The sequence below is a fragment of the Kogia breviceps genome, chromosome 13 (genome assembly GCF_026419965.1).
Source record: "Kogia breviceps isolate mKogBre1 chromosome 13, mKogBre1 haplotype 1, whole genome shotgun sequence".
Classification (NCBI taxonomy): domain Eukaryota; kingdom Metazoa; phylum Chordata; class Mammalia; order Artiodactyla; family Physeteridae; genus Kogia; species Kogia breviceps.
The window spans coordinates 29,003,114-29,025,834 of record NC_081322.1 but is presented as its reverse complement, the minus strand read 5'-3'; the positions used below and the strand labels follow the sequence as shown (position 1 = coordinate 29,025,834).

The following is a 22,721-nucleotide window of genomic DNA, read 5'->3' as shown; positions in this document are numbered from 1 at the left end:
GAGGAATAATAGAGAAGATTGGCTGAGAGATATGCACCTAAGTCACTTTCTTGGTGCCTTAATTTCTGATGAGATAAGACCTGGGGAAAGCTATCACATTATCAGAGCCACATGGATTCACTTTCACTGACTTGTGTTTTATTGTTTTATACTTGGAATATGTCCAATGATCATCACAATAACTAGTCATAAGAAATCCCCTTGAGTGTTATAAAACATTCAGGACATTTTTAATAATCCAGTTTTAATTATTTACATCAGCAGTCACAAACTAATGACCAATGAACTAGAGCCAACCAGTGAATATTTTAAAAATCTTTTGCAGTATCTGCCAGCATGTTATAATTAGAAAAATTTACAAACACGCAGGCATACATACTTCTTCGTTTTAGGGACGCACAGCTACAGAAGGGGCAACAGTGACAGGAGCTGTTAGCAACTACTCTTATTAGATGACAGTTGTCTACAGTCGCTATGACTCTATAGGGTTTAAACCTGATGCAATTACTTATATTGCCTGACAGTCTTCTATAGGTTTCTTCATTTTTGACCCTAGGTATAATGCCTATTTGAGAAATGTATTTTAAAATGTATTGACAAGGCAAAGTTTGCCTTGCATAGGAAAGGAGGTGCTTCTTTTCTGGTAACAAGAGCCATATAACATCTTGCATTAACTACTCAGAAGCTCTCAATACCAAATGTGTAGTCAACCATATATGCTTGTATCATACATGTATGTTCCTTTTAAAAATTCTGTCATTCGTTTATATATGTTTCTTATGAAAAATATGTCAAATCCTTTTTTCAAAGAATCAGCATGCACATATTCTTATAGGAGGAAACACTACCTACATTTTATTTAAGAATGACTCAAGTAAAAAAATGAAATGAGAAAATAATGTCCATTAATGGAGTATTTTATTTGAGGATTAAATTAAGCCTTTAGCTACAAACACTCATGAGGAAAAATAAAACAGAATTTCAGCTCAACTACTGTTCATATAATGACTGTCACTAAATATTGTTCTTACAAGATACCTAAAAAGCCAAGAGCATAATTTTCAAGAATGTACTTTAAATATAACAATGCAGCAAATTTTCAAGTAGAATTTAGCTATCAGATTTGCAGCTGACTTTTTACATGAAGTCAGACTGGACTGCACAATTTTAATAGCAATGGCTTAATAGTCTGCCATATGGATAATATGTTTGGGTAATTAACGATATATAGAATGGCAGTACTCAAATATAAATTTAGTGTGTATAAACTAAAAAAAGTGTGGCTGCTATTCTTAGGTGACTGTGTTCAAACATATACATTTCTTTCTTTTTTTTTTTTTTTGTGGTACACGGGCCTCTCACTGTTGTGGCCTCTCCCGTTGCGGAGCACAGGCTCCGGACGCGCAGGCTCAGCGGCCATGGCTCACAGGACCAGCCGCTCCGCAGCATGTGGGATCTTTCCGGACCAGGGCATGAACCCATATCTCCTGCGTTGGCAGGCAGACTCTCAACCACTGCGCCACCAAGATAGCCCAAACATATACATTTCTAAAAGGTACTGCATGTATTACAACTGAATTTCTTCTAAGTATTTTTCTCTTTTGCATATGATATTTCCAAGATCCGTATAAAAGTCACATTGTTAGATACTATAATCAAATTAACATGTTGATATACAGTGCTTTGAAAATGGCTTTTATAAAACGGACTGAAAAATACTTTTATGCATGGACATAATTAATGTATTTTAAATGCTACTGAGTAGCAGAAGACTGCCACTTTGTGTTGTTTATAATGATTGTTGTTTTGACTTTTTAAAAGAATAGGTTAAAAATCTAAAGTAGGAGATATCTGTATATGTATGGCTGATTCATTCTGTTGTGCAGTGGAGGCTAACACAACATTGTAAAGCAACCATACTCCAATAAAAATTAATTTAAAAAATCTAAAGTAAAAACACAAAAGCATGACAATACAATCATATACTATAAATTGAATTGTATAAAGAATTATCACTACCATGGTACATCATTATTTTATTTCATGAAATATTCCAATGAGATAGAGTCTAAAAGGCTTTTTAACTTTATGGTTACATTTAAGGTTATATAAATGAGAAATTTGAACTTCAATATATAAGATGCTTTAAATGAAGTTTAGAACATACAATATAAAAAGCGCCACTATGTTTTGACTTCAGCAAATTTTAGATCTATGACTATTTGCTTATTAGGTCTTAAATTATTTTGTTTTTTGATATAATAAATTGTAATTATAACAACAAAATCTAATAACACTGAAAAATGTTCCCCCCTTCATTGATAGTTGGAATATAATAGCACTACCGCTAAATTCTTTGACTTGACTAAGGATGACTCTGTAAGTAAGCCAGAGTAGTACCTGCATTCTGAAGGATAATAATCCTATATTAAGCATACTATAACATTTAGCCTTTATATGGATACATAACAGTATATAATTCAAATTTAAGGTACATTTAAATTTACAGTACTTTTTTTAAAAAAAAAGGAATAGCTGAGCCGAAATCTTTTTGGCTCAATTTTTCCTTTTGAAATTGTAAATATTTATAAAAATAACTGAAATTTTGCTGGTCATAAATAAAGTATTGCTTCTACACTATGGGACATGAGAGTGTTTGACCTTAATTCAAATTTTAGATAAAGACTTTTAAGGACTGCTTCTGTAGGCACTATAGAGTTTAGGAGCAGTCACTGTGTTTAAATTGAATAACGGTGATCAGTTTCAAAAAGGGCTTGGTTATTAACTTGGTTCTCAAGTGGCTTGTTACTTTTGCTGTTTTAGGGGAAAATAAATTTTCTAAAGGATGTTGGAGCTCATATATGATTATGCCCAAATAATAAAAAAATAAGAAACCATCTTCCAAACTTGAAAAAAATCATATTTTTGTGTGTATAACAAATTCACAGATTTTAAAAGTACAGTTAAAAGATATCTACTTTTTAAATGCTGTACATTTCAAATAGAGAAGATATATAGAGTGGCGACTGAATACTACTTTTGAACTGTTAATCAGAAATTAAACATTTCATAAAAAAAGATTTATATCTAAGATACAGTTTACTCCGTGTATGCTTTTATTAGGTGAAAGCTAACTACTTCATGTAACAAAATAGTCATTTTAAAATTACTCTTAAAACAAAAAAGTTAAAATATAGCTGAGATCAACATCAATTACAGCAGTTTTTGACAATATCAGTCCTTAAAGAGAGCAGTAAAAGATTTGGTTTCTATACAGTCAAAACAATTAGACTGATTAAACCATAAAATAATTCATTTTGATTCATGCATTGCATATATTACACTGTTTTTTCTTTAAAAGTTACTTTAGTTTATTGAATTAAATAAAAGCAAAGAATTGATTTCTTTTGATTATGCAATCTAAACTTGTTATAAGTCAAATGGTAAAGGCAGCTGTAATGAATACCTGAGGAAGATTTTGATAGTGTTCTTCCCTAAGAATAACAAAATTATTAGAGATAATTCCTTCTAATAACTGTTTTTTTAAGAACAGGAGAAAAGAAACATGATATTCAAATAGTTATAAATCAGTAAACTATCATTAGAGCTGATTCCAAACATGCTTCCCTTGAGAATTAATTAATTTTCTGCAATGAAGACAGAATCTATTTTATCTTAACTTTGAAACCGACTATCAGTGGCTGGTTGGGGTACTGCGTTAGAACAAAGCTCAGAGGGAAATTCTGCAGTCCTAGATGATCTATCTATATGTCTGCAATGGGAGCAGGAGAGAAATGGTGGTGTCCGTGTTGAGGATTTGCTGACCTTGTTTTTATACACTTTCTCTTAATCTCAGAACTATTTCATAAAATTGTCTGTCATTATGGGTTCAAACATACAACATAAGCAATGACAAAAATTCCTGTGTGTTAGAGATCTCTCTAACTAAACTTTAATAAAATATGGTATGTTATAAATTATTAAGTATACCATATTTAGAGTTTATCCCTAAGATAACATATAGTGGCTAACTGGATGTAAGAAAAAAAATCCACAGGTTATATCTGTATGAGTGTTCCTATGGAGATGCTTAGTTGTAACATTATAGTGATTTATTCTTGTAATTTCCTCTACAAGGTGAATTACCAAATACTATTATACTGGTTTCCCATGGTCTGAACATTCTTAGAAATGGCAAATTCTCAGTTATAAATAAGTTTAACATTAATCATGCTTCTTTTCAAAGACATGATAGTTAACTTCAAAAGCACTGCTTAAAATTAAATTTCACTGTCTAATGAGTTATTTTATGATAAATTCCACTGCTAATTTGTTTCTGAATGAATGTCCATATATTCAGAATATTTGTATGTATTGTTTAGTATTTCCCTATTACATTTAATAAATATCTTTAAAAAATTCATGTAATAGCATATATATTAGATTTTTTACTATAATTTTTTACTATAGTTCTAGTTACAAATATTAACTATAATAATACAGTATATTTTTCTAGTTTTTAAAGTAAAGAGATTTATTTTTACAGATGATTAATTTGTCACAATATGACAATTGATCACAACTCTTTAACCTGTTAGGTAACATAAAAGTATAATGTTTATAGATGGGGATGTTATATTATAGACAATAAAGTCTTAAATATTTCCATCATTAAGTGTTATACCTAATAAAAAGTCAAACTTAGTAATGAACTTTCATTTCCATATCCTTAAAATCTGAAATGGTAAGTAAATTTTCTCTATTAGTTTTAGTAAAAATAGCTTAAAATCTTAAAAGAAGGCAATCCAATGATAGTATCAACTTTTTCTTATCTAACAGTTGGTCTCTGATTAACATTAAATTTAAAAATATGAATAAGTTAAAGATTGACAAGGTATCCTAAAATAACATTTGAGGCACTGTATTTTCATAATTGTAGAGCAGCTATTTTTTTAAATAACTGAGAAGCAATCCTTAAACTTTATGAAAAGATTTTCCTTACTTCTAAAGCCTGAAATTCATCATTATAATGTAGAAACATTAGACATGCAAAACACCTAGCAAGCTCTAGGAAACCAAATATCTGCAAATGACGATACATACTGTGCTGTAGAAAGCAGATCTTCCTAACACAATATGCTTCACAGTAAGGCTTAAGGCATATGATTTTTTTCTGAAGAATTGTTATTGGAGAGTTATCCAGAGTCTGAATGCTAATATGATGAAGTTGACTGGATCATTAAAAAAATGAAAAAGGAACCATGTACATTATCTTTTAGGTCTTTGTTCTTCAATAGACATATCAAATATATACACAGTCCTTTTTCTCTGGGCCCAGAATACAAGTAGGATTTAATTGTGTGCTAACTACTCTATATAACACAAGCAATTACCTATTGTGAAACAAAAATAGCTATAAAGCAGGATTTCAATTCCAGTCAGAAATTCAGCAAATTATGACACAAGGAATGTTATTTGCACAACTTTTCTCAGTGCAACATCGCCATCGTGAAAGGTGGCAATGATAATATTACTACCTTTAAAAATGTACAAATTATTTTTATTAGCGATAATAGTACATACTAACTTTAACAGTTTTCTTTCCATAACTCAAAACAAAAGGAATGTATAGAAATTAGGTGATTTCTATAATTATTAAACTTTAATCAATGCATTAAGAAACAGGTAGCTGATGATCTAATGCATAAGTTGCTCTTTCCTTACTGTATTTTTCAGACCACTTACGAGTTAGTTCTAGATAAAGACTTGGTTTATGAGGCCGGTAATCCAGGTACACAGTATTAGTGGTTCTTTTGGGAACAGCTTTTTCAATCTGAGTTCCTTCATGCCACTCATTAAAAGAGGTGATGGAAATTATACTGGGGTGGGCTTGGAGTGCAGCACTCAGAGCATCCTCATAATATTTCCCATTGACTCGGTTGCGAGTGTTCTGAGTGTTCCATGGACGGATGCTGGTATCTATGTATCCTGGGCCCACACTTGGGATGAACATTAGGTCGAACTGATCACAAAAAAATTTTAACTTAGCCCAGTTCTCATAGGATGAGCCATAAGTAAAGCCATTTGTGGCAAAATACGTATAAATTCCATCAAAACCACCTCGAAGAATTTCATATCTATGTTTTTTTTCTACTAGAAGTGCAATAAACAATGCATCATAAGGAGAGTTGCGAATGCTCTGAGACCCTGAGCTGGTTAACAGATTGGCCCATTTTTCAGCTGTTGTGATATAGGAATCATAGACATAAAACAGTGGAAGAGCACTGCCGTTCTTAGTCTTGTACCTGTAAAAGGCAGGATGATTTCCATATCTAGAATACAAACATATATGAAAGCAAAATGAAATCCATAACTCATTTGCAATAGACAATAATTGTTTACATATTGAAAATGAAGGTAATCAGTGCAGTTTAAGCACACTGTTCACCTTTGGGGAATTAGCTATATAAATGTAAACATTAAAAATGCATTTTTAATTTTACACATTGAAAAATGAGATACTGGATACATTAAGACATTAACAAACAAGAAATTATATTGAGGTTTAGAAATGATGACTAACAATAAAAAGCCAATTTTCTACATGAAAATACTGGTTTTTTTGTATAAGTGATAAATGTCCCACTGTTGCTGACATGTTTTTTTAAGAGTATGGCATCTGTCACAGACAATTATCAGTAAACCCTTAAACAAAATGAAACTGTTTTAATAAATTCCTTCCTTGTAATCATATTAAATGAAAATATTAGATGTGGATCTACCATATCTAATAGCAATTCAAAATTGCAAAAGCAATTCACATTTCATAGTCTAAACTTTCTTTTAAAAAGACAACTCTACATTCATAAGATTTGCAGAATACCAATTTAAATGTCAGATGACAGAAATCATAGTCTAATATACACTTAAAACAGTAAAAACAGGAACCTGTAACTATTCATACAGAAAGTGAATTATAAGGAAATTCAGAAATGTTCTTTAAAATGATTGCAGTATTCATTACAAAATTAGTTTAAACTAATTTTAATATGTCATACTGTAAGTCATTCAAATCTCTCAAATATAATACTTTTCTTAAACAGTAATTATCATTGGATCACATAACAGTAATTATAGGACAGAAGAAACTCACTTGTCTATAATGTATCTGACATTTTGGTACATGTTTTTATCATCTCGATTCTTATATGGTTCAATGTGAAAAGTGACCTAAAACAAAAAATATTGATTAGAGAAAAAATTTATATAAAAATAAAAAGGAAGTCATGTCCCATATTTTTAATAAATTGACTTAATAAACTTAAGATGAATGCTTATTAAAGTATAGTTGATTTACAATGTTGTGTTAATTACTGCTGTACAGTGAAGTGATTCAGTTATACATATATACACATTCTTTTTTTATATTTATATTCTTTTCTATTATGGTTTATCATAGGATATTGAATATAGTTCCCTGTGCTATACCAGTAATACTTTGTTGTTTATCCATTCTGTATATAAAAGCTTACATCTACCAACCCCCTCCCCTGGCAACTACCAGTCTGTACTCTATGTCCGTGATTCTGTTTCAGATAGGTTCATTTGTGTTGTATTTTAGATTCCACATGTAAGTGATATCATATGATATTTGTCTTTCTCTTTCTGACTTCATTTGGTATAATCTCTAGTTGCATCCATGTTGCTGCAACTGGCATTATTTCATTCTTTATTTTAATGGCTGAGTAGTATTCCATTGTATATATGTACCACATCTTTATCCATTCGTCTGTTGATAGACATTCCATGTCTTGACTATTGTGAATAGTGCTGCTATGAACATTAGGGTGCATGTATCTTTTTGAATTATAGTTTTGTCTGGATATATGCCCAGGAATGGGACTGCTGGATCATATGGTAATTCTATTTTTAGTTTTCTGAGGAACCTCCATAGTGTTTTCAACAGTGGCTGCACTAACTTACATTCCCACCAACAGTGCAGGAGGGTTCCCTTTTCTCCACACCCTCTCCAGCATTTGTTATTTGTAGACTTTTTGATGATGGCCATTCTGACAGGTGTGAAGTGGTACCGCATTGTAGTTTTGATTTGCATTTCTCTAATAATTAGCGATGCTGATCATCTTTTCATGTGCCTACTAGCCATATGTATTTCTTCTTTGGAGAAATGTCTATTTAGGTCTTCTGTCCATTTTTGGATTGGGTTTTTTTGTTGTTGAGTCGTATGAGCTGTGTATTTTGGAAATTAAGCACTTGTCAGTTGCATTGTTTGCAAATATGTTCTCCCATTCTTTAGGTTGTCTTAATTTTAAAATAAATTTATTTATTTATGGCTGCATTGGGTCTTTGTTGCTGTGTGCAGGCTTTCTCTAGTTGTGGCAAGCTACTCTTCATTGTGGTGTGTGGGATTCTCATTGTGGTGGCTTCTCTTGTTGCGGAGCACGGGCTTCAGTAGTTGTGGCTTGTAGGCTCTAGAGCACAGGCTCAGTAGTTGTGGTGCACAGGCTTAGCTGCTCCGCATCATGTGGGATCTTCCCGGACCAGGGTTTGAACCTGTGTCCCCTGCACTGGCAGGTGGATTCCTAACCACTGTACCACCAGGGAAGTCCTGTCTTTTTGTTTTGTTTATGGTTTCCTTTGCTGTGCAAAAAAGACAGATTCTCCTATACCATTAAAATAGCATTTTACAAAATAATCTACATTTAATATGTACTCTTATTCAAATAATTTGTAACAAAATTACTTTAAAAAATCAAAAACTATAATGGATGATAATTTTCAGAATGCTTGTTACTGATGTGGTTTATATATTTCTATCATGATAGCAGAAAGCAGTAACCAAAAAATGTTAGTTATATATAAATCAAGAAAAACTAATTATGGCTACAAAACCATTTTGTATGTCATTTATAACTAGTGGAGTAGATTAAGGGAAATATCGTGTGTACTGTCTACTTAAGATCTGCCGAAACAACTATGAGAATTTTCACTTTTATTACTAATTTTACTGACTTACATTAACCATTAAAATACTTTATAGCAATATAATAAACTAAAATAGTCAATAAGAGTTTGGTTTCTATGAAGCATATATGGAATTAGAGACTTCTATGCTACTGCAATATAAAATGCCTTTGTTTTCAACCACCTAATTAAAGTGAAATATATTTTACATTCATCAGTGCTACTAGTTTTCACATAATTAATTATAAAGTCAGATAGCATTTAGTGAAAGTATAATTCTCTATTTTTAATAAAATAAGATTTCAGTAATATTATACAAAGAAAGTTTTTATTAGTAACAAAGTAAGGTCTATTTCATTTGTGCAGTATATTTTAAGTATGGCTAGGGCAGTTAGATTTTGCAGTAGCTCTGGTATGTATGTGGCTTTTTAACTTCAATTGAAAGAAAAGTGGCAGGGTATAGGTATTTTCATACCCTTATATACAGTGTAACCTTGGGTAATCTCCCTTTAGCTGTAACATTTCCTAAGTATCCATTTTATATATAAAGGACACCAAATTTAAACAAATATCCTATATCATAATGAATTTGCTTTTAAAGTTGCAAACTCTACATGGCTTCCTTCTTTTTTGTAAAGTGCAGATCAATACATTTATAGTAATTCAAAAAGCCATTATTTTATACAAACTTAAGTTAGAAATATGAGTGAAAATATTAATTGCAATAATATTGCCTTGTAGGCTTAGTGAATAAATAATGTGATGTATCACCATTCCACTGTTCCATTTGGAAAAATCTATTAGACCAATACTACAATGGCTTTAAAAATGAGAGAATGCTATATACAAAATCAAATGTTTGTATTATCTTTAGATGGGGAAGAGTCCTATAAATGTTCCCTCATTTCATGCTTCTAATTTTGACCATGCACCAAAAGTGAACTTTCTAAAGTGAAAATCTGATGATCCTGGAGAGTGATATTAGCAACATGATGACATAAAATGTTCCTACTATTTATTCCTTTTTAAATCAACAAGTTGGACATTCATGCATGAGCAAAAGTGCCTTTGTGGTGTTCTGGGACCTAGTGTCTTATTCCAAGGAACACAGGAGTTGTCTCACTCACCACAAAGATGGTAAGAGACAAACGTCTGTTCGAGCTGGGGAACCAGAGGAACCAGCCAAACTGCGTAGACCCCTTTTGTTCTTGCCAGGCAAAAACTGTGTCAGTAAAGACCCAGGCAGGCACTCACATACAAGACAGAGAACCTGCAGAAGTCTAGTCCTCCAAACGGGAGACTCCAGCACATAACTGGAGACAAAACAAAAAAGCTAGTTTGATTGCAACAGAAGGCAGTAGAGAAGCTTTCCTGGCACCATGCCTCTGCCGAAAGAAACATTGAAAGCAGTGAGTGAGCGCCCAGCTATCCCAGCTAGACTGGAAGTGGCTGGAAAAATCATTTCTCCACCAGCAACTGGAGTACTAAGATGGGAGCTTTATAACCAAGGGTAGGGAGGATATTAGGAAAGATGCAAATTAGAACTTCAATTGGTGGGAAACGGATTGTTCTTAGCAGTCCATCTAGCAGCCACTGGGATCACCCTACTGGATCTGCAGGTGCCCCCAATGTACCCAGTGCTAAACCCACACTTTCCCCCCACTCTATGTTTGCTCCTTGTGTGGGCTCCCAAGTGCCACTGCAAGAGAAAGCTCCAGTAGACTGAGAGCATGCTCCGAAACCATGAACTTGAGCTATAGCAACCTTTTGGAAAACAAGAGAGGTTTCCAATAGCCAGCCTGGTGAACTGTAAGAAACAGAGAGGGCATAAATGTTTAAAAACTCACCCAAAAGAGGGAACAAGAAGACTAGAGCAGGTATAAATTCACAAAAACAGTAAAAACTTGGATAATATCAACACTACAGAATATAACATACCATCTGCTGAAGACAACAAGAAAAGAGTTAAGAGGGTATCTACTACTTCATATGCAAAAACAACAATGCAAATCTAAAGGGATTATGAAACAGCAAGGAAACATGGCATCACATAAAAATTATCTATTTCTAGCAATCATTCAAACTCAAAGGCACAGAATATTATTGCAACCTATCTGATAAAGTTGAAAATAGATGATATAAAGAAACTCAACAGATTACAAGAAAACTCAAAGACAATTCAATAAAATTAGGAATAAAATACGTGAACAAAACAACCCTTTATTAAAGAGAAAGAAATTTTAAAAAAGAACCAAACAAAAATTCTGGAGCTGGATAGCATGCAATGCAGAGAATATGTAGCAAGGCAGAGCATATGAAGATAGAAAAACTGACTTGGAGGATAGAAATTTTGAAATAATACAAAAGAGAAGAGGGAACGTAGAAAAACAGCAAAGAAAGCCTACATGATCTATGGCAATCCATATATCCATCCATATATCCTGACAAATGTCAGGATAATTGGAATCCCAGACAGAGAAGGCTGGGGCAGGAAGTTAACTTAAAGAATAATAGCTGAGAACTTCCAAAATCTGAGGAAAGACTTGGACATACAAGTCCAGAAAGCTAGTAGATCATCCTAGTATCTCAATGCAAAAAGACATTCTCCAAGACATTAAAGGCAGTCAAGGAAAAAGAAGAGAACTTACAAAGGACTGCCAATAGGCTACCAGCAGATTTCTCTGTAGAAATTCAATAGGCCAGAGGACAGTGGAATGACATACTTGAAGAGTTGAAAGATAAAAATGGCCAGCCAAGACTACTTTATCTAGCAAAGTTATCTTTAGATATGAAGAAGTAAAGCCTCTCCCAGACAAACAAAATCTGAGGGAGTTCACCACTATTAGATCTGCCTTGCAAGAAATGCTGAAAAGAGTTCTTCAAGCTGAAATGAAAACATACAAAATTACAAAATACTCTGGTAAAAATGAGAAATATACAGCCAGACTTAGAAAACTATAATTCTGTAGGAGGATGGTGTGTTAACTACTCAACTATAGTATAAAGGTTAAATGAAAGTAGGAAAAATAACTATACCTACTATAAGTTAATAAATATACAATAAAACAGAGGTAAACTGTGGCATCAATATGCAAAAGGGAGGAGCAAAATAATGGATACCTGAGGGGGTTAAAGATGTTTCTATAAACCTAAAATGGACTGTTTTATCTAAGAGATGTTTTATGGAAACCCCCCTTGATAACCACAGAGCACAAATCTAGAGCAGACACACAAAAGAGGGGGGAAAAAGAGCATACCACCATGAAAAATAACCAATTTTCAAATGCAGGCAGAAAGAGAGAAAAAGAAATAATGGAATTACAAAACCAGACTGCAGATGATAAGATTACATATTAATAATTGCTCTGAATGTAAATGGGTTGAGTTTACCAATGAAAAGACACATAGTGACTGGATGGATAAAGAAACAAGACCAAACTCTATGGTGGTCTTAAGAGATCCCATTAAGCTTTAAGGATGCACACAAACTCAAAGTGAAGTGGTGGAAAAGATTACATGCAGGTAGAAACTGCAGTGGAACATAAATTTCAGAATGTAAATTTTAACAGGGCTGAAAAATTAACTGACCAAGTAGAAGCTAACTTTTTATGGAAATGTTTCCATGTGCTGTGACAATTATTTTTGTGTTTCTTCTGGTTATTTTCCTCCATATCAACAGATCTTTATAATTCACTGTACTTAAGATGATTACTGTTAACTTTCTTTACAAAATTGTGTCTCAGTGATTGTCAAATATTTTTGTTTCTTTGTAGTTTTACTTTATGTTTTATTGACATAAATATTTCTCTGTTCTAGTAGGAAAAATAAATGGTTCGGGTGATGTAGGAAGATCCTGAACTTACCTCCTCCCATGGACACACCAAATCTACAGCTAAATATGGAACAATCTCCTCCAAAAAGAACCAGGTGGAGTGACCCCATCACATCTGGCAAACGAGAGGGAAACCACATCAAAGCAGGTAGGAAAGGCTGAGATACGATCTCACCATAAACCCCATCCCAGCAGTGACATACAATCAGGAGAGAACTCAAAACCCAGAGCTTCTCCCTGAAGAACAAATAGTTTGTATCCCACATCTGGCATACCAGTTTCTAAGACCAGCCTCTGAAAGATGAGTCCCCCAAATATCTGACTTTGAATAGCCAAAGGGATGTAGCTCTTAAAGAGCTTGCATGCAGACTCATCCATCCCAGGGATCAGTGCAGAGCAGCCCTTCAAAAAGCACCCCAAATTTACGTAAAAGAAACTCATTTGCTAGTTTTAAAAGCATTGGTCTGAGAGGCAAGGGTCTGCTGGGATATTCTATGGGGAATGAGGCTGGAGGGTTCTATTTTCCTGTTCACCCTCTGCTTGCTAAAGCCAGCAGCTGCCATTTTTTAACTTTCTTTTCCTTTTTATCTTTTTCTTCTTTCAGCAGCTGCTGTCCCTGTACTCCCCCATCTGCCCCACTCCATGTAGTGGGTGTCACCGTTGAGCTCTCCCTCTGTCATGCTCCAGAGCACCAGTATTTCCCAGAGGGGTGCTTCTACATGTTTGGTTACCTAGATTTTGCAGCTGCCACAAAGGAACACCTCTTGATCACCTGGACCTGGAGGCCAGGGGAGCTTGTGTCCTGGGTCCCATGGGACTGTAACAGTTTTTGGTAGAGTACCACTTCTACAGCATTGCACACATATCCAACTGAAACATACCCACAGTCTTACTGAGAAATAGGCCTATTTCCTTCCATAGGAGCTTTGGCCTGTGGGGCAGGCTTCTGATTTTGCACACTTATAGGAACCTATAGAGGTACTCTCAGGGAATGGAGACAGTGGGCACAATCTTTGCACTCTCTTTCTGCCTTGCTCCAGGTCACTGTTATCTTCAGAAAATGAGTTATATTCTTATATCCTTGGCTGGTGCCCTGATTTTTGCAACTTGCCAGGGGATGCCCCTATATCACTTGGCTCTGGTGGTCAGGGGGAGCTTCAGGTTTGGCAGAGTTCCAGAGTCTACAGAGGTGCTCAGGGTATGGAGGTCAGAGAATGCCATCTTTTTGCTCTCCCTCTACCTCACTATAGCTCACTGGTATCTCCCAGAAAAGAACAGACACTTAACTGGAGCCCCAATTTTTATGACTGCCACCCAGCAAACACCCCCAGATCACCTGGCTCTGGTGGCCAGCTGGGCTTACACTATGGTCCTACAGAACTGAATATATTTGCACTTGTTAAAATCTGCTGCCTGAGGGTCTAAATTCTAATCAGCCTGAATCTAGGTGCTACCTGAAATCCTCTCCTTAAGGACAGTGACTGGTCTCAGCACATCTTCAACTACTAGAAGCTATTAAAAATAAAATAGGCTGCTTAGACAACTACAAAGGTTTGAGACAACCAAGAGCTAGGGAAGGGCTGAATGATAAAGTTCATCTCATATGCAAGGCCAATGCTTTAAGACAGAGAGAGGTGAATGTACCATCAAATGCATAGAAACCAACACAGAGAGTCAAGCAAAATGAAGAAATAGAGGAATATGTTCCAAATGAAAGAACAAGATAAAACCTCAGGGGGAAAAACCCTTAAAGAAACAGAGATAAGTAAGTAACCTGATAAGAGTTGAAAAGTAATGGTAATAAAAATGCTAACCAAATTCAAGGAGAGAATGGTTGAACACAGTGAAAACATCAACAAAGAAAATGTAACAAAGGGGTCACAGAGTTGAAAAATACAGTAGAGAGGTTCAACATAAGATTAGAAGAAGCAGAAGGAAGGATCACTGAACTTGAAGACAGGGCATGAGGCACTCACCTAATCCAAGCAGCAAAAAGAATGAAAAACAGTGAAGATAAATTAAGGGACTTCTGGGACACTCGTGTGAAAGTTAGTTTGCTAGATGTTGTCCTATAAGGAGCAGAGAGAAAGAAAGGGGCAGTAAACTTATTGGGAAAAGTAGTGACTGAAAAATTCCCCAACCTGAGGAAGAAAATACACCCAGATAAAGGAAGCCCAGAGAGTTCCAAATAAAATGAACCTGAAGAGAACCACACATAGACATATTATATTTAAAATGTCAAAATTAAACATAACCCACACATATATAGTCAAGTAATCTACGATAAAGGAGCCAAAATATACAATGGGTAAAGGACAGCCTCTTCAATAAACGGTGGTAGGAAAACTGGATCACTACCTTACATCGTATAGAAAAAATAACAGTGGATTAACGTGAATGTAAGACTGGTAACCATAAAACTAGAAGAAAATATAGGCAGTAAGCTCACTGACATAGGTCTTGGCTGCAATTTTTTGGATTTGACAACAAAACCAAAGGCAACAAAAGCAAAAATAAACAAGTGGGACTATATCAAACTAAAAAGTTTCTGTACAGCAAAGGAAAATATCAACAAATAAAGAGGCAATGTAAGAAAATATTTGCATATAATGAATCTGATAAGGGGTTATTATCCAAAATATATAAGGTCCTCCAACTCAGTAGCAAAAACAAACAAATAAAAAAAAACCTATTAAAAAATGGGCAAAGGTTCTGAAAGGATATTTTTCCAAAGAAGACATACAGAGGGCCAACAAACACACAAAAAGACACTCAAAATCACTACTCGTCAGGGAAATGCAAACTAAAACCACGATAAGATACCACTGCATGCATATCAGAATGACTATTATCAAAAAGAATAAAAAGTGTTGGCATGCATGTAGAGAAAAGGAAACCCTTGTGCACTATTTTGGGGAATGTAAATTGGTACAGCCACTATGGAAAACAGTAGGGAGTTACTTAAGTTAAAAATCGAACTATCATATGGTCAGGCAATTCCATTACTGGGTATTTTTTGAGGAAGACAAAAATACTACGTCGAAAAGATACATGCACCCTCATGGTCACTGCAGCATTATTTACATAGCCAAGATAAGAAAGGAAACAACCCAATGTCCATCAACATATGAATGGATTAAAAAAATGATGTGTATGTATATAAAACATATCCCACCATAAAAATGAATGAAATCTTGTCGTTTGCAACAACATGAATTAACCTTGAGGGAATTATGCTAACTGAAGTAAGTCAGACAGAGAAATACAAATACCATACAATCTCAATTATATGTGGAAAAGACAAAACAACAAAAAAACCAAGCTCATAGATACAGAGAACAGACTGGTGATTGCCAGAGCATGGAGGTGGAATGTGGGCAAAATATACAAATTTCCAGTTAAAAGATAAATATAGCATGGGGATGTAATGTACTGAATAATGGTTATAATTCATAATACTGTATTGCACATTTGAAAGTCCTTGAGAGAGTAGATCTTAAAAGTTTTCATCACAAGAAAAAAAAAATTGAAACCATATATGGTGATTATATGGTGATGGATGTGAACTAGACTCATTGTGGTTAATCATTTCACAGTATACTTAAATGTCATATCTTTACCTTGTACACATGAAACTAATGTTACATGTCAATTATACTTTAATTTTTAAAAAAGTAAAAAAATTAAAGAATATCTCAAATGAAAATGGAAACAACACACAATCCTATGGTGTTGCAAAAGCAGTTCTGAGAGTGAAAAATGCATATAATTAAGAAATGAAAAAGATCACAAATAAACAAACTAACTTTGCACCTCAAGGAGCTAGAAAAGTAGCAAACTAGGCCCAAAGTTAGCAGAAGGAAGGGAATAATAAAGATCCTAGCAGAAATAAATGAAATAGAGACCAGAAAAACTGGTTTTTCAGAAAAAAAAAAGGAAAAGCCTCAAGCATAACTATGAAAACAAAAGAGAACACTGAAATAAAGTCAAATGAAAGAGAAGAAATTGCAACCGACACTACAGAAATATATGTGATGATGAAACTACTATGAACAATTATAAGCCAAAAAATTAGATAAACTAGAAGCAATGGATATTTTCCTAGAATCATTTAACCATCCAAGACTGAACCAGGAAATGGAAAGTATGGACAGACCAATAACATTTAAGGAGATTGAATCAGTAATCAAAAGCATCCCAACCCTGAAAACCCCAAGACCAGATGACTTCACTGGTGAATTCTACCATATATTTCAAGAAGAATTAATGCCAATCTTTTTCACTTTTCTAAAAAACTGAAGAGGAGGGAATACTTCTGAACTCATTCTATATGCCAGTATTACCCTGATACCAAAGCCAGAAAAGGACCCTACAAGAGTTGAAAACTATAGACCAATATCCCTATAAATCATAGATGCAAAAATTCTCAACAAAATACTAGCAAATTCAAGAATTCATTAAAAGGATTATGTACCATGACCAAGTTGTATTTATTACTGGGATTCAAGGATGGTTCCACATATGCAAGTCAATAAATGATACAGCACATTAACAGAATGAAAGATTAAAATCATATGATAATCTCAATAAATGCAGAAACAGCGTCTGACCAAACACAGCATTCTTTCTTGATAAAAACTCTTAACAGATTGTGTATAGAAGAAACACACCTAAGTATAATGAAAGCAATATACACTAAACCCACAGCTAATATTGTACTCAGTGAAGAAAAACCCACAGCTAATATTGTACTCAGTGAAGAAAAAGTGAAAGCTTTTCCTCTAAGATCAGGAACAAGGTGCTCACTTTTACTACTCTTATTCAACCTTGTACTTAAGAATCCTATCTAGAGCAATCAGGCCAAAGAAATAAAAGGCATCCAAATAGAAAAGGAAATCACTTTTGGCAGATGATATGATCTTATATACTGAAAATCCCAAAGACTCATCATCGCAGGACATAAAATCAGTACACAGAAATCAGTTGCATTTCTATTACACTAAAAATGAAACATCTGGAAAAAAAAAACACTATCTCATTCACAGTAGCTTCAAAAACAATAAAATACCTAGTAATAAATTAAACCAAGGAAGTGAAAGACCTGTACGATGAAAGCTACAAGACTGACTGAAGAAATCAAAGACGACAATATAATGGAAAGACATGCCATATTCATGAATTGGAAGAGTTAATATTGTTAAAATTAACTGCCCAAAGCCAATTATAGATTCAACATAATCTCTATCAAAATCCAATGGCATTTTTCACAGAAATAGAAAAAACAATCCTCAGACTTGTATGGAACCACAAAAGACCTTGAATAGCCAAAGTAATCTTGAGACAAAAGAACAAAGCTGGAGGCATCACACTCCATTTTCAAACTATATTACAAATCTATTGTAATCAAAACCGTATGGTATTGACATGAAAACAGACACAGAGATCAATGAAACGAAGTAGAAAGCCCAGAAATAAACCAACACAGATGGTCAATTACTCTATGACAAAGGAACCAACAATATATGAGTAAAGGACAGTCTCTTCAATAAATGGTGTTGGGAAAATGATACCACATGGAGAAAAAGAAAACTGGACCCCTACCCTTACACCACTCACAAAAATTGCCTCGAAATAGATTAAAGATTTAAACATAAGACCTGAAACTGCAAAACTCTTAGAAGAAAACAGCTTCATGACATTGGTCTTATTAATGATATTCTGCATATGACACCCAAAGCACAAACAACAAAATTTTTAAAAAGTAAGTGGAACTAGATCAAACTCCAAAGCTTCTGCAATGCTAACAGAACAACAAAATGAAAAGGCAACTACAGAATGGTAGAAAATTTGCAAACCATGTGTTGGATAGGGGTTAATGTCCAAAATTTATAAAGAACTCATACAACTCACTTTCTAAAAATCTGATTAAAAAATGGGCAGAGGACCTGTAGAGACATTTGAGTTTTCCAAAGAAGACAACAAAATGACCAACAGTTACATGAAAAGGGGCTCAACATCACTAATCATAAGGCAAATGAAAACTAAAATGACAGTCATAATAACAGATGTGAGGTGCTATCACAAAAAAGATAAAGTGTTGGACGAGGATATGGAGAAAAGGGAACCCCTTTTTTGCCTTGGGTAGTTCCTTCAAAGAAATGAAATCATCTGCACCCCCATGTTCATTGCAGCATTATTTACAATAGCCAATACATGAAAACAATGTTAAGAGTCATCTATGGAAAATGGATAAAGAAAATGTGGCACACACACACAAGATGAAAAACTATTCAGTCATGAGAAAAAAGGAAATGCTGCCATTTGTTTACAACATGGATGGACCTTGAGGTCATTATGCTAAGTGAGATGGATTGGACAATGAAAGACAAATATTGTATGATATCTCTTATAGTGGAATCCAAAGTAAAATGAACTTGAAAAAACAGAAAGGAATGGTGGTTACCAAAGGCTAGGAGGTAGGGAAATGAAAGAGATATTGTTTAAGAATATATATTTGCAACTAGTAGATAAATAATTAAGTTATGGAGATCTAGATCTAACAGTGATTATAAACAAAACTGTATTATATTAAACTTGCTAATCAACTGTATCTTAACTGTACCCATCACTAGAAGAAATGTTAATTGTGTATCATGATAGAGGTATTGGCTATCAATGAAAGTAATATTGCAATATAAATGTATCCAATCAATATGTTATATACCTTAAACTTACATAATTTTATGTCAATTATACTTCAATAAAATGAAAACTTAAGCAAAAATCTGATGATGCTTTTCTCCTTCTCAAAGTCCTCCACTCACTCCTTCACTCCTGCACACCCTCCATTCCCCACTATAATTATACTGAGGTAGATCTTCCTACCTACCATCTATGTGGTGCCATCATACTCCTCCTGCAAATACTTGTGTTTGTCTCTGACCTCCAGTAGATTGCAAGGTCTCAAGTGCATAGAAAATATCTTATCCTTCTTAGTACTACCAGCATCTCCAACAGTACCTGCCACACAGCAGACCCTGAATGCATGAATGCATGCAGGAGTGAATGAATGATTTCCATGCAATAGGTAACAGTCAAATTAAACTCTAAGTCTGCCATTTATATACCCCATTTAGGTAATATTCACCAAGTTTTCACCATAAATTCATATTAAGAACATAAGGCAAAAAGGAAAAAAAATAGACAGTAAAACATTTTTTCAAATGGAGCTGAAAAATCATTTAGAAAAGAACCACAGACATACCACACGCAAATTTCACATGGTCGAAAATCTGCAGAAGCCTGAGAAGCAGATATTATGATGAGTCTAGAGCAATGGGCCAAATAAATAATTGATGGCAAAAGCAATACTACAAGAAATGTGATTTATATATAAAATAGAAAAAACTTGCTCTTTTAGAATATGATATGAAACTTATTAAAATGCAAGAATACCACCAGTGACTGAGTTATTAGTTCTTTCCCTTAAAATCCTGATTTTCCTTAACCTAGATGGATGGTTTAATTCAATCAGGTTTGATGTGATGATGTTTTACAGTAATCCACCATTTGATTGCCTTTCAAAGCCAAACACTTGTTTATTGCACACAGGTCTATGTGGCTATGCTGGCTCTGCTCGACTGTGGATCAAGTTTAGTTCTGCTCCACATGTCTGTCAATCTGGGTCCTAGACAGAAGGCACACCTGGGACATGCTGTTCTCATGGAAGAGGAACACAACCATTGAAGCACATATAATACTTCTGCTCAGACATGGTTTTCTTACAGTTTTCATACATGACATTTTCTTACATCTCATTAGTCAAAGCAAGCCATGAGGCCAAGCCTGACAACAATGGGGCATGAAGTATACTTGCTCTTTCCACAGAGGGGAAGGAAAACAGGAATATTTGCTAAAAATGATACAATCTATCAAAACACATCTATCATGTTTCACACAAAAAATTAATTCTCTGCTGTGTTATTAATGACATAGTGGTAAATATCCAGCTCTGATATTTACAGTCTCTACAAAACCAGCCTACTCAATGACCATCAAAAGTGCTAGTGTTGGGCTTCCCTGGTGGCGCAGTGGTTGAGAATCCGCCTGCCGATGCAGGGGACACGGGTTCGTGCCCTGGTCCGGGAGGATCCCACATGCCGCGGAGCGGCTAAGCCCGTGAGCCATGGCCGCTAGGCCTGCGCGTCCGGAGCCTGTGCTCCGCAACGGGAGAGGCCACAGCAGTGAGAGGCCTGCATACCGCAAAAAAAAAAAAAGTGCTAGTGTTTGCTCTAGTGAATATGCAGACAAGTATATGTATAAAAGAGCAAATATTTAAATCTTTTTGAAAAATGACTTACATTTTAGTTTTACTTTCCCCCCCCAAAAAAATTACATTTGCTAAAGATAATGTAGAACAAGTAACTAAAGTGTCCAACATTTTTGTTATTCCTGCATGTTTGTTTATGACTTAAAAAGCACTCACCTAAATGACTTTTAATTGAAGTTAATAAATCAAAATCACAATTACAACATATTTAGTAATGAATATTAGTTAAAACATTATGTAATCAAACCTAATGAGCTATGAAAAAAGCTTAACCATAAGACAAATTAATTCCTTAAAAATTCTCTATTCTTAAACAACATAAGAAAATAAAGAAAAAAACATTTTCACTTCAAAAAGTAGAGAGAGAACAAACCCAAGCAAAGAATGAGAAACACATTAATCAAGAATGAAGAATTAATAATTATAATCATTAGAATATTTTAAAAGTAAAATCATCAATAAATTGAAGGGCTGTTTTTGGGGAAAGGGGCTAAATAAATCTATACTAATCAAATTGGAGAAAAGCGCAGATTATTTCCTTGGTTTGAAGATTAGCAAGCAAAAAGAGTTGTTAATAATGGACCCACTTATTTTACATTTAAGGTTTCAGGTGTGATTAGTTATGTACACTACAGACCCCAGTTTATCAGCATAGAACTCACAACACTATTATTCATCTATTTATATCACACTGCCTTAAAAGTTTCACTAATTCTAATCATTATCATTAATTAAACATTAACTTGTCCTTATATTAGGAAACAAAGTTTTCCATTCTTTACAAAAACAATTTATTATACTTCATCTAATTATAAAAAAAAATCAATGCAAAACATCAATACAACAGAAATCACACAAAAATATTATAAATAAAACCATCTTATGGTTTCATCCTGTAATTCTACAAATGAAGCAGATAAGCCAAGAAGATGAGGTAATTAATAAGATTCCAGAGCTACTCAACTGGGACAAGAACTCCAGTCTCATGGTTCCTGGTCTATTTTTTTTAGCACAAGGCCAAGAAATTGTTCTAAAATTTTTGGAAACTATTACCCTGTCTGGTTCCAAATTTTTCTGATCACCATATATACAATCTGAAGCACAGAGAGATCAAGTAAGTTGGTGACTAGACCTCTTGGCCACATTCTCCTTCTACACAGAAGCTTTAAGCAGAAAAACCAAGCTATATTCATGCATCAGAACATTTTACTTTACCTTTAAGAAACCTCCTGAAAGTACTAAAATTGCCAGCTCTCCTGAGTTGTGAAGGCCTCTTATTTCCCATCTTCAGGATTATAGTAGGCCCTGGACAGGCCTTTGGAGTGGCCTTTGGACCTGTTCTGTGGAAAATAAATCGTATTTATCCAGTCTCAGACCTGATGCCAGAACCTGCAGGTCTGTCTAATTGCAGATATCAAGTACCAATAAGAGCTCACTGAATGAAACTGAGGGACATGGCAAATGACAGCTCTTGCCATTCAGCTAATCTAAGAGATGCTGCCTTAGCTTCAGGATTGTAAAGTAGAAAGAGAAGTCTTCATTGACAGGAATTAAAAAAAAACAAAAACAAATTCTTGC

General features: G+C 34.3%; 1 protein-coding gene across 1 annotated transcript in view; it reads right to left on the bottom strand.

The window, feature by feature from the left end:
• Positions 1-1,319: 1,319 nt before the first annotated feature.
• Positions 1,320-22,721, bottom strand: part of MANEA (mannosidase endo-alpha) — an 81,233-nt gene continuing 59,831 nt past the window's right edge. Inside the window, exons 4-5 of the mRNA XM_059083268.2 lie at positions 7,154-7,230; positions 1,320-6,332 (exon numbers count right to left, since the gene is read on the bottom strand). Of these exons, the coding sequence (XP_058939251.1) occupies positions 5,675-6,332; positions 7,154-7,230 (735 nt within the window). The 3' untranslated portion in view covers positions 1,320-5,674. The remainder of the gene's footprint in view (positions 6,333-7,153; positions 7,231-22,721) is intronic.